The sequence below is a fragment of the Chenopodium quinoa genome, unplaced genomic scaffold, assembly GCF_001683475.1.
Source record: "Chenopodium quinoa cultivar QQ74 unplaced genomic scaffold, ASM168347v1, whole genome shotgun sequence".
Lineage (NCBI taxonomy): Eukaryota > Viridiplantae > Streptophyta > Magnoliopsida > Caryophyllales > Amaranthaceae > Chenopodium > Chenopodium quinoa.
The window spans coordinates 2,996,028-3,007,727 of NW_018743204.1; the positions used below are offsets into that span (position 1 = coordinate 2,996,028).

General features: G+C 33.6%; 1 protein-coding gene across 1 annotated transcript; it reads right to left on the reverse strand.

Moving 5' to 3' along the window:
- Nucleotides 1-7,745: 7,745 nt before the first annotated feature.
- On the reverse strand, nucleotides 7,746-8,405 carry LOC110733771. The gene is made up of 3 exons (XM_021913831.1): nucleotides 8,231-8,405; nucleotides 8,038-8,189; nucleotides 7,746-7,928 (listed from the first exon to the last, which is right to left on the reverse strand). The coding sequence occupies exons 1-3, from the start codon at nucleotides 8,403-8,405 to the stop codon at nucleotides 7,746-7,748; spliced, it is 510 nt and encodes a 169-aa protein (XP_021769523.1).
- Between the last annotated feature and the right edge of the window lie 3,295 nt (nucleotides 8,406-11,700).

The window sequence follows — 11,700 nt, forward strand, 5'->3', positions numbered from 1 at the left end:
CATTTTACTCTAAATAAAACCCTTTTTAGGAAATAACCAAAATATTACCGCCACCGTTGATTAGGGGATTTTGCTCCCACCAATCGGAATGCGCCACGTGGGCCAACCAGGTCCTGCCAAGTGTCCCCCAGTTGGACCCCTCAGGGCTTGCCACGTGGCACACGCTTATTCGTCCACCCTGGACTTATTATGTCATGACACGTGGCATACTCCATGCCTAATGGAGAAGCCGGTCACCTAGGCCCAACTTTCGAGGGAAGCCCAATCAGCCCAAGGTTAACCTAAACCTAGATTGGCACGTTTCCCGAAGTTATAAATACCTCCCTTAATCCTCATTAAGGGAGATTACGCAGATTACACACATTAAACACTCTCACCTAGAGAGACCCAATCACTTTAATTTCCGCATTAATTACTCCTTAATCAAGTACTAACTTGACCGTCGGAGGCGGATCTCCAATCATCCGGAGCATCCGTTTGTTTTGCAGGTACAGGCGTCCGGTTCCAGTCTCGGAATTGTAACTCTCCCGCAGGACATCAGAAAACCCCGAAACAACCGTGATAACGGCTAAGGCTAATTTTCAAAGTCACACAACGGAAGTCTAAAAACAAAAACCAACTTTTAAAATAAAACTTGAGTTCACAATCTCAAAACAAATGTAGAATAAAACATTCACAAGTTGGAATCAATTCAAACATGGCCCTTCTTAAAAACCAATTAAAAATAAACACAATAACGTTAGTCCATAAACAATAACCAAGAATTCAAAAATATCAAAACAAAGAAACATAACAAGTAACTCTCTGTACTCTATCCCATCATGCTCTTCATGCTTCAAGTACCTATTACTTTCTCTTTATTCAACCCTCTACTCACCATATAAATGGGTCATAGTAGGGTCAATCCAAAGGAAAGCTAACACACAAACACAAAAGTACGAATCAGCAAAAGCTGAGTACATATGAACCACACTAACATGAATATCCTAGCATCAAAATAAAATAATTAAAACATGCTCCTCATTCAATTACAAGTCAATTTACCTCTGACTCATACCTAGCAATATAAATTATTAATAATAATTTTGGGATTATGCATCGAACGGGTTTCCTTCCTTGAAAATAGCCCATTTATATATTGAGCTTCCAATTAGGGAGCTACCCCAATTGGCACCTACTATGTTACACTTGTGAGTTGTGACAGAATTCCAGCGCTTGAATAATAAAAGAAAGTACATCATCCTGTACCCCTGTAGAAGCTATGGTTAAATATAAAACCTCATAATTCCCCCCATATGTTCATACTCCAGGTATATACGTTCTAAGAGTTTTGGTGCGTATCCTCTTACACTTTACGTGATTTTATCAATTTAACTTGTGATAACTCCAACCAATCAATCAAGAATAAACATAGCAACATTCAATATATACTTCCAATTCATTCTAGAATTAATTAGTGAGCACATACTATTTATTTAATTAGGGTCCCTTGCCTAGTTTTGTGCACAAAATTACACGATTACTACCTTGGTGCATAAAATACACTACTAAACTTCCTTGACTCGAACTCAACTTACATGAGCGAGTAAATAAATAAATTAACTTCTTGACTCAACACCAATAATAAATAGGTGAGAAATAAATTTATGAATCATGCTCAATAATTCTAACTTTAGCTCTTTAAACATACATAAGCCTTGCTTATTAAATACATGCTTTCTTGATACTTGAAAATAAAACATACTTCCATATTGATTCATACATATTCAACTTGTATCATGCCTCAAATAATATATTCACATGCTTGCATAACAATTCATGCTCAATCAACCAAACATGCTACTAATTCATCACTGAAATCATACTTCACAATCCTAGCATGATACTACGCATACACAAATATTCTTGTGCACATACGTACCTTGAATAATGCCTAAACTCGGCCACACTCAGCTCACTAGAAATCACCTAGCTCGAAGCTTCCTACAAATAAGAATACATAACTATAGTTAATCTACTATTCTTACAAATTTCCAGCAACTATAATACACTTTAAACCCTACTAATCAACCCAATTTAATGACATAAAAGCCATAAAACCTTTTCTTTAAGTGGGTACTTCAAATCCTTTCAAAAAGACTTAATTTTTATGACTTAAATAAAATTTCAGCATACTTATTTAATATAAAACATCACTAATAGATTAGGAAATCATATTTAAATCATTAAAACCTTTTTCTCTTTTATGGGTAATCAAACCCTAGCTCAATAATTAAAAAGTAGTGTGCATAAATAAATTCCAGCATTAATTTGAGGGCTTTAAACTCATTAAAAACATGTTTAAACCATTAATTAAACAACAACAACAACAACAACCTAGGATCAAACCCCGACCATAAACAATCCAATTTCTAGGGTTTGTAAATTAGGGTTTTTGATTGAATAAAAATCTGAAAATTATGTGAATAGTTTAACAACATCAAATACCCAAAACAAATACCAAAACACAATCAAAATCATACTTTAAAAATAACAAAACAATAGAATTAAATTAGGAAGAGAAAAAGAGTTTTTTTTTTCCTTTGTACCAAGCCGAAAAAGGAGGAAAGGAGGAGAGAGGACGGTGGCGCATGACTGTTGCCGGTGCTGCCGCTGCTCGTCGGTGGTGGTGGCGCCGGTGGTCGGCGTGCGTGAGGGGGAAGAGGAGAGAGAGAGGCGTGGGAAAGAGAGAGGAAAAGGAGAGGAAAAAGAGAGGAAAATAAAGAGAAAAAGGAGAGAGAATATAAAGAGAAAAACTTTTGGGATTTTTGTGAAATCTGACAATAATGATTTTTAGAGTGAAAAATCTTAAGGTTTTGAAGTATAAATACTCCCCTTTTAAAACAAAAACTCATAATTACAAAACTGCCAAAACTAAATCCTACTTCTCCTTAACTCCTTTCCTTTGGGGCCAACTTGTTGGGCTCTTAAGTGTCCTTAATTTCTCAACAAGTTGATCCAACGATTTAAATAAAGATGACGTAATTCAAAATAGTTTTATTGCCTCAATTAATGACTCATATTATTTTATACACACTTACATAATATTTAAATGATTAATTTCTTTTAAAATGAAATGAATCATTTTTATTTATAAAAAATAAATAAAATAAATAATTTATATATATAAAAATACGGAGTATTACAAGTTTCGTGCTTTGAAATGGTGGTTTTTGGGGTAAGAGGTGGTGGTTTTAGGGTTGGAGGTGGTTTTGGCATGGGGGAGGCGATTTCAAGTAGGTTGTGTTGGTTTTGGGGATGAAAAGCGGTGGTTTCGGGGTGTTTTGATGTGAGTCAACGGTGGAAATCCGACAAAGGTAGTATTTCGCAACATTTTACCTTTTTATTAGGTAGTTTCTTACAACATTTTACCTTTTTATTAGGTAGTTTCTTACAACATTTTACCTTTTATTAGGTAGTTTCTTACAACATTAATTTTCTTATTAGGTAGTTTCTCACAATTTTTAATCTGGATTTTATTAGATAGTTTCTGACAACCTAAAATTTATTACACATTTATATTTCTAGAACCTGATTTTTTTTTAACTGTTCCTTCGCTAAACTTAAGTAGCTCTACAAAGGTTTTGAACATTGCTCAACTACACAACATCCAATACATTTATCGCATGAGAAGCTTTTGCGTGAAACCGGACTCACCGTGAGTCCAATATATCTAACAATAATATTCTAATATCTGACAATGATATTCTAATATATGACATGAATAATCTAATATCAGACAATAATATTCTAATATATGACATTAATAATCTAATATCTGACATTAATAATATAATAATCTAATGTCAGATATTAGATTATTAATGTCAAAGATTAGATTATTAATGTCAGATATTAGAATATTAATGTCATATATTAGAATATTATTGTCAGATCTTAGATTATTATTGTTAGATATATTAGACTCACCCAATTTTATCGTTATCGTACATATGCAAATAATTAGAATAAAATAAATATTACACAAACAGGCATAGGGCATATTAAGGCCACTAGCAGTAATTTTTTTTTCAAAGGGCTAGCACTAAAAAACAAGTCTAATTAGAATATTACTCCGTACAAAAGTAGAATTAATATTTATTACTCTCTGTTTCGAAATAATAGACGCACTCCCCTTCATTATGAATGTATTTTTTGTTATTTTTTTTACGAACATTATGAATGTAACTTAGGGTATTGTCATTTGTTTTGAACCTATAATTTTGTTTCGACCATTTTTATTCTGACGCAAATTCTTATGCTTACCTTTTAAAAAGTTTGAAATGACTCTTATGAATATTGTTTGGATAAATATATCCTCTAATATGTTTATATTATTTACTTATTTACTCTCACTAATCCTCTAATATGTTTATATATTTACTTATTTACTCTCACTAATGTTAATTGCCTCGTTTCCCTACCTTTACAAAAGTTTGAAATAAGTTTTGTGAATAATATATGTTAGGAAAATTATACCCTCTAAAAATATTTATTTACTTATTTGTCTTAATTAATGCTAATTGCCTCTTTTTAAACCCTTAATATGGTGTACAAACATTTATACTCCTAAAAATATTTGTCTATATATTTTCCCTAATTAATATTGCTAACATGCAACAACTAAATTCGTGGCATAAGGTTGAACAGAAATAAAAAAAACTCCCCAAATATGGTTAGCTATGGTGTGCGTATCGCGCATGTTATCTGCTCTAGTAGGAAAAAAAATGAGATAAACACAAATTGAATATAACAAAGAATCAATGGATACATACCAAGGCTATGGATTTTCACCTATAATATAATTTTCTTAAAATCTAGTTTAATTATTTCAAAAACATTGTCAAGTGGAGCCTTTTCTCTCTTCTAAACCCTAGCATCCATTGTTGATTTTGAAAGGGTTTTCATCGGTAGAAAGCCCCAATCTTAGTTTCTTTTACGTTTTTTTTTTTGGGTTATAATAATGTCTCCCTCGAAAGACAAGGTTTTTTTGATTTCCTTTGAAAGACAAGGTTTTCCGAGCTCTTTCGAAAGACAAAGTTTTATTTGTGCTTAATATGGTCTCTTGTTGTGCGGGACTACGATTGATTATCGTTCGGATTCGGGTTCAAAATCAGCACGAATGTTCTTTCTCACAAAATTATGAAGCGGCGACGGATCCACTCAAAAAGTTGTATGAGACAACGAATCAAGAATGTGCCGAAGTGTTATATCTATGTATTTGGATTCTTAGCCCTTTTCCAATCAATTCTTGTTTGATTTTGTTAAATCTGTTTTCATTGTCGTTAATTATCAATTGTAGATGTCGTATGACTTTTATTAATGAAATATAATGTTCTTTAGGACTTCTTTAAACAAAAAACAAAAAAACATTGTCAAGTGAGATATTGTTGGATGCGGATTAATATGCACTTCTAATCACCTTTATATTGCAACATAGGAGGGGCCATGCATTATAAGATGAGGAGAGTGGTAGAATAAAATAAAGATATAGACTCATATGATGAGAACATAGTGTCATCGCTGACCCCAGGGCAGCCGAGGCGGTCGCCTAGGGCCCCAAATCAAAATCTCTGCTTAGTTATAGACAAATAAACAAACTAGCTCAATGATCATAGCAAGTTGTTTTAGTGGAATTTACTTAGCATGCGTGTTTTGGGGTTCGAGACTTATCATTCATGTTTTTGTTTCATTGTTCTTTTCTACTTCTTTCTTTAGTTTAAATCTAATCTTCTTTTTATTTTAACCATAAGCCTTTTTTTCTTTATTTATTTTTTTTTGGAAATTTTATAAGAACATATAATTTTCTTTAATTTTACTTGTTTTCTTTTTGTATTTGTTTCAATTTTCCTCCTCATTTTTCCCCTCATTTTTTGAGTTTCCTTTTTATAGTCGCCTTCCAAATTTCTTATTTACTACTCTCCCATCCCATAATATTGTACAAAAACAATTTGAGGCACTTAAAAAAACAAAGGAAATATTATAAAAGTATTTAAAATAAAACTAAAACGTTTACGACATTTTAAAACACCAAAAATAAAATACATGCAGTATAATCTGAGACGAAGAGGGTATAACATTTCTAATAAATCTTATAAAAAAAAATAATAATAACCCCATTCATATTGAGTATATCCAAGGTACATACTCCCATCTGTATGACTTTTTTTTTTCCGTATATTTGGACGGTAGAGTATTTGCACTTTAAGTTAATACTATTTTTAAGTATAGTTTTTATGAAAATGAATATCTATATATATATTTTTTGAATGTACTATATCGCGCGAATACCCAAATTTATAGGGGCCCCTAATTATTAGTTTGCCCTTAGGCCCCTAAAAACTCAGAAATGGCCATGTGAGTACAGTGGTAGAGTCAAACTGTGAAATAAAGGTAAGGGCTTCAAACTCATGTAATGTGGAGAAAGGTAGTGAAAGCACTAAATAGTATAATGTAAGCATTATCATGGTATCACCAATCACCATATAGGTAATAACGAACATTAGTAAATTTGGGTTTGGATAATCAACAGAATTTACCTATATTCTCTCTATCCTTTATTTTTTGCCCCATATATATATATATATATATATATATATATATATATATATGACTTTTTACGGTCTCTAAGACGTATCTCCAAACGTATATATCCCCATTTCAATCCGCGTAAAAATTATAAAAAATTGATATTAATAAAATATATAATGAGACGATTTGAACAAGATCCCACTTGAATATAGTATCATTTACAGATAAACGAGAATTCATAGTCAAAGTTTTAAAAGTTTGACCTAATATATTTGCAATGAGACAAAAAAAATAAGGGACGGAGAGAGTATATACTTTATTTTTGTAGGGAATTTACCTATATGTTTTTTTAACATAAAATAAAAGATTTATATTAAAAGCTAAGGCTAATGCCATAGTTTAAATACAAGTAGCATCACAAATTTTACAGCTCCAAAATAGATGCTAATGTTGGAATAAAGAAAGGGAATTAAAGGGGTTAGGATCGGTCGTCTGATCGGGCGAAGCTCGCCCGTCTGGGCGCGAGAAGGCATTTGGAAATGCTAAGTGTTCGCCCGACCGGGCGCGAGAGCAACCCTGTTTTTGGCTGGATGCCCGACCGAGCTCGAGCTTATTGGATAGACTCCAACAACTCTTCTCGGATTCTCCTTCTTGTTCTCTTGGTTGATTCTTTGTAACCCCCCATTTAAGAGGTTGATTATGGTGATTAAATCACTATAATAATTCTGATTTTATTTCCCCATTGATGGAAAATATTCTTCTTTGATCTTCCATCTTCCTCCATCTATCATTATAAATTGAAGGATGGTTTTCTGATTTCAACACACTTGAACATAACCTTCAAACACAAGCTTAAACACATACTCTATATTGGGCATAAGTTATTTGGCTCCAACCTTCCACCCAAAAGTGCCTTTGTGTGGAAGTAGTGAGTTAGCCTTAGGGAACGTGCCGGCAAATACAATTGTGTACCCCGATTGCGCCGGAATTTCGTTTTCAAGTCAGTGAATTTGCTTCACGGCACACCGTACTCTTTCTATTGTCATAAGATCAACTTTTCGATCTTATTGTTTACTTCTTATATTAGCCTTGAAATACTTCTTATATTACAACAGCTAAGCAAAAAGCTGAGCCCCAAAATAAAGATCCATACAAGCAGGTGAAAGATACACCAACTAGTGATTATCAGCAGCAGCTCGAACCCCCTCCAAGTCAGCCTCGTAGATGTTCCTGACATACTCAGGCACCATGAAATGGGTCTTATACCCTACTGCCATATCTTTGCCCAACACAGCTAGACGATGTGCAAGCTCATTCCTTTCCCTAAGAATATGAGTTAAGACAACCACCTCGAACTTCTTTGAAACAGCAGCAACATATCACTGCCGCAGCCAATTCATGATGAGGGTTAGGACCAGACGTTAACAACATCGTCCTCAAGGAATTTGCATCCGTTTCTATCTCAACCTTCTTCAATTTCATGTCCTCAGCAATTGACAACCCATCATTCAAGGCATAGAGCTCAGCAGCCAGGGGAGAGACAGCCTCATATTTGCATGAAAAACCAACATACCAAGTTCCATCAGAGCGCCTGATAACTCCACCTCTAGAAGAAACAGCTGAATTCATCCAAGCTCTATCAGTGTTTATCTTGTATTACCCTTCCTTGGGAGCTTTCCATTTAGTATCCGAAATTTGAACAGCTGTAGAAGAGCTGCCCTGGTAAATAATGATAAAGGAGAAATAGTCTTTTGCTCGAAAATCACAAGGTTTCTTCTTAACCACAAGTGCCATAAAGCTGTGACAAATATTGTCTTCCAAATATTGTCTTCCATTTCTTGCATAAGCTCATGTTATAGTTTATCCATTTTTTCCAATTTGCATTCTTAAACATATGGAAATTGAAATTTGTGGGTGTAAAAACTCGAGCAAAAATATCATTCCATAGTATGGATGAAGAAATTTGTGGGAATTTACCTATATGGCTATATACTTTGTACTTCGTATAACTCTAAAATGTGGCACTTACAGATGACTTAAATTATATATTTACTTATTTCCTACCAATCTACCATCTCTATGTTATTGGGTTTGTCTTTCAACTGGTTTGGTATGAATTCTGGAAATAGGAAGTAGACGAATAAGGAAAGAAAAGGACGTGAGTACTCCGTAAATTTTAAATTATTTTGTTTCAGTTAATTAAAGGGACATTTAGTTCATAAAGTGGTATGAGGTTAGAATTCAGAATGAAATTAGGGTGGCATGGGGTTGAAACTTGATTCATACTTTGTGTTTGATCTTTATTAGGGAATACTCCCTCCGTTTCATAATGATGTTCCTATTACGTAAATCGATGTAAATTTTTACCCATCTTTGACCGCAAATATCTTTAGTATCACATTAGCAAAAATTATTAAAGTTAGATATTAATAATGTGCTCATCAAATCGAATTAAACTAGATCCCACATGACTATATTTGTTCTTATAGATTGAGAGAAATTAAGAGTAGCCCCTTAGTATGAAGAATGTTAAATTTGATGGGAATTTATACTAATATATTAAAATGCGTTCCTTAAAACGTTGATGTGCCACATGGTTCCTTTTTTTTTAAATTGTGCCACGTCACCTTCCAAACATCTCATGATGCCACATCATCACTCAAACAAACCATTACGCCACGTCACCCAAGTTCATGAAGCCACATCATCAACATTACTCCATATAAAAACATAAGGATAAGGAGATTCAAACCCGCAACCTCTTATAACAAAGATAAATATTTAACCATCTAATCCAATTATCAACTATGTTATTAATATGTAAAACAATTTATATAAATGCAAACCACAGGGTTCAACTAAACAAAATATACTCAAAAAATAACTCAATTTTGGTTTGACAACGACAATTTTACTTTTGAAAAGCCTTTAAAAAAAATTATCAATTGCACTTCTACAACAGTAGCAACCAACCTGGGGTAACGCCCGGGCTACTCACTAGTTTAAAATGGTAAATACAGCAGCGTTTAGATTGCTAGAATTTTTCTTAATTTTTTAATTAATTTCTCCCTTTCTTAAGGTATGAATTAAATGTTACACATTATAATACATTAATAAGAAAAATCTACCCTAAAGTGTTCAAAAGACAACCTAGTATATGGGATTGTTTGGCAATCGGCGGTTGGCTGTTGGATTTTTTACTTGGCTTGTTTGACTAGCTGAAAATATTAACTGTATGAATTGGCTTCTTAAGTTAGTCGTTTAAGCCGACTGTTTACAAAAGTGTTTGGTAAAATTATATATTGTAATTAGGTGTTTATTTGTGATAAAGTGAGCCAACAAGCCAAAAAAAAAGCCAACTACCAAATATATTTTTTGGCTGTTTGACCAAACTAAAAGGCCAAAAACCAAAAGTTAGGCAAAAAGTCAATTGCCAAACACCCCCTATATGTCATGTTCAAGTGAATGGTAGACTTTTTTCTTTTGTTTTTCTAGGGAAGTGTAATGTATCATAGACTAATAATACTCCTTCTGTGCTATTTAGTTCTTCTCACTTCAACTTTTTTTGTATGTAAACATAATTTCAAATGAAAAAAATAAAAATATCGGAGAAATCAATCAATATATAAAACAGACATCGGGAATGATACATGTCATTTCCTAGTACTTTTCTGTGTAGCTGGCCACACCGTGTGGCCGGGGTTACTTATAAGGGTTACTTATTCAGGGGTTACTCAGTCAGCCAAGGGTTACTTATTCTGTGGTTACTCAGATCAGTCGGTTAGCGCGTTTTTGTCGTACTTATTTAGGGGTTACTAAGTTGGTTAGGGGTTACTTATTCTAAATTTACTCAGTCAGTTAGCGTGTTTTCTATGTGAGAGTAACTCATCATCGACCGAGTAACCCCTAAATAAGTAACCCCCGAATAAGTAACCCCGACCACACGGTGTGGCCAGCCACATATAAAATTTTTTGGTCATTTCCTGGTGCTATTTTTTCCCTCCAAAACTCCCCATTTCTCCTTTATATTTTTTTAAATTTTTTTTTTTGCCAATTCGATCAACTACTTACTATAAAATATATACAAAATATTCACTAAATCATATAATTGTGATAATTTTGATTCATATATTTTCCATATCCGTATTAAAATATTTTCAATATCTATTACTTTGTATATTATAAATTTTAGGTTTTATGTCATATCTTTTAATAGCACAAATATCATATTTTATGTCTTCAAATTATCAATATATATTGAATAAGGTAATTTCGTAAATTAAAAAAAATGAATCTATTAAATAATAGATTCATACTACACAAATTATTATCATTATTATGTCATTTTGTTATTTCAACAATATCTAGAAATTTGAAAATGTTATTCCTATTAGGAAAATATTCTTGCTAATAGCATATTTATTTAAGATAAACATTATTCTATTTTAAAATTTCAGTTATTTATGTATTATTTATTGTTTTCCACTATAATAAAGTGCTGGGAATTTTGCAAAATAACACCACAAATTTGTCACAAATTATAACACCACAAAAAAACTCCAAAAATTGATTTTACCACCACTTAACTAATTCAATTATTGGATGGAATCCGTTAGTGGGACTCATTATGACAAGTGTTAGTATTACATTGGTTAAAAAAAATATCCTAAACCCTAACCCAGCCCCAGCCCCAGCGCCACCACCAGCAACACTCCTACTCCCGTCGCTGGTAACCCAACCCAGCCGCCGGCACCCCTACCCCACCTTGACTGCCAAAATCAGCCCGACCACCAACCCCTAAACTAGCGACTCCACCATTTCCCCTTTCCCCCCTCCTCAAAATTACCCTAACCGCTTCAGCCCACCGCGAAAACCACCCCTATTTTCCAAACCCTTAAAATGGACATTGAAAGCAGTGGCCGAAATTGACCAATCGAGGGCTGCCATGGTCGACTTCGGCCGTTTTGAGGGTGAAAGATAAGGGAAGGGTGGTTTTCAGGGTGGGTCAAATGGGTTTAGGTTGCCGAATTTTTGGTACTAGCTGGGGTTGCGGCGTCTCAAGTTGGGCTAGGGTGATGCGTCATGCTGCTAGTCGGCTTGGGTGGGTTTCACAAGTGCTGGTGGTTGAGG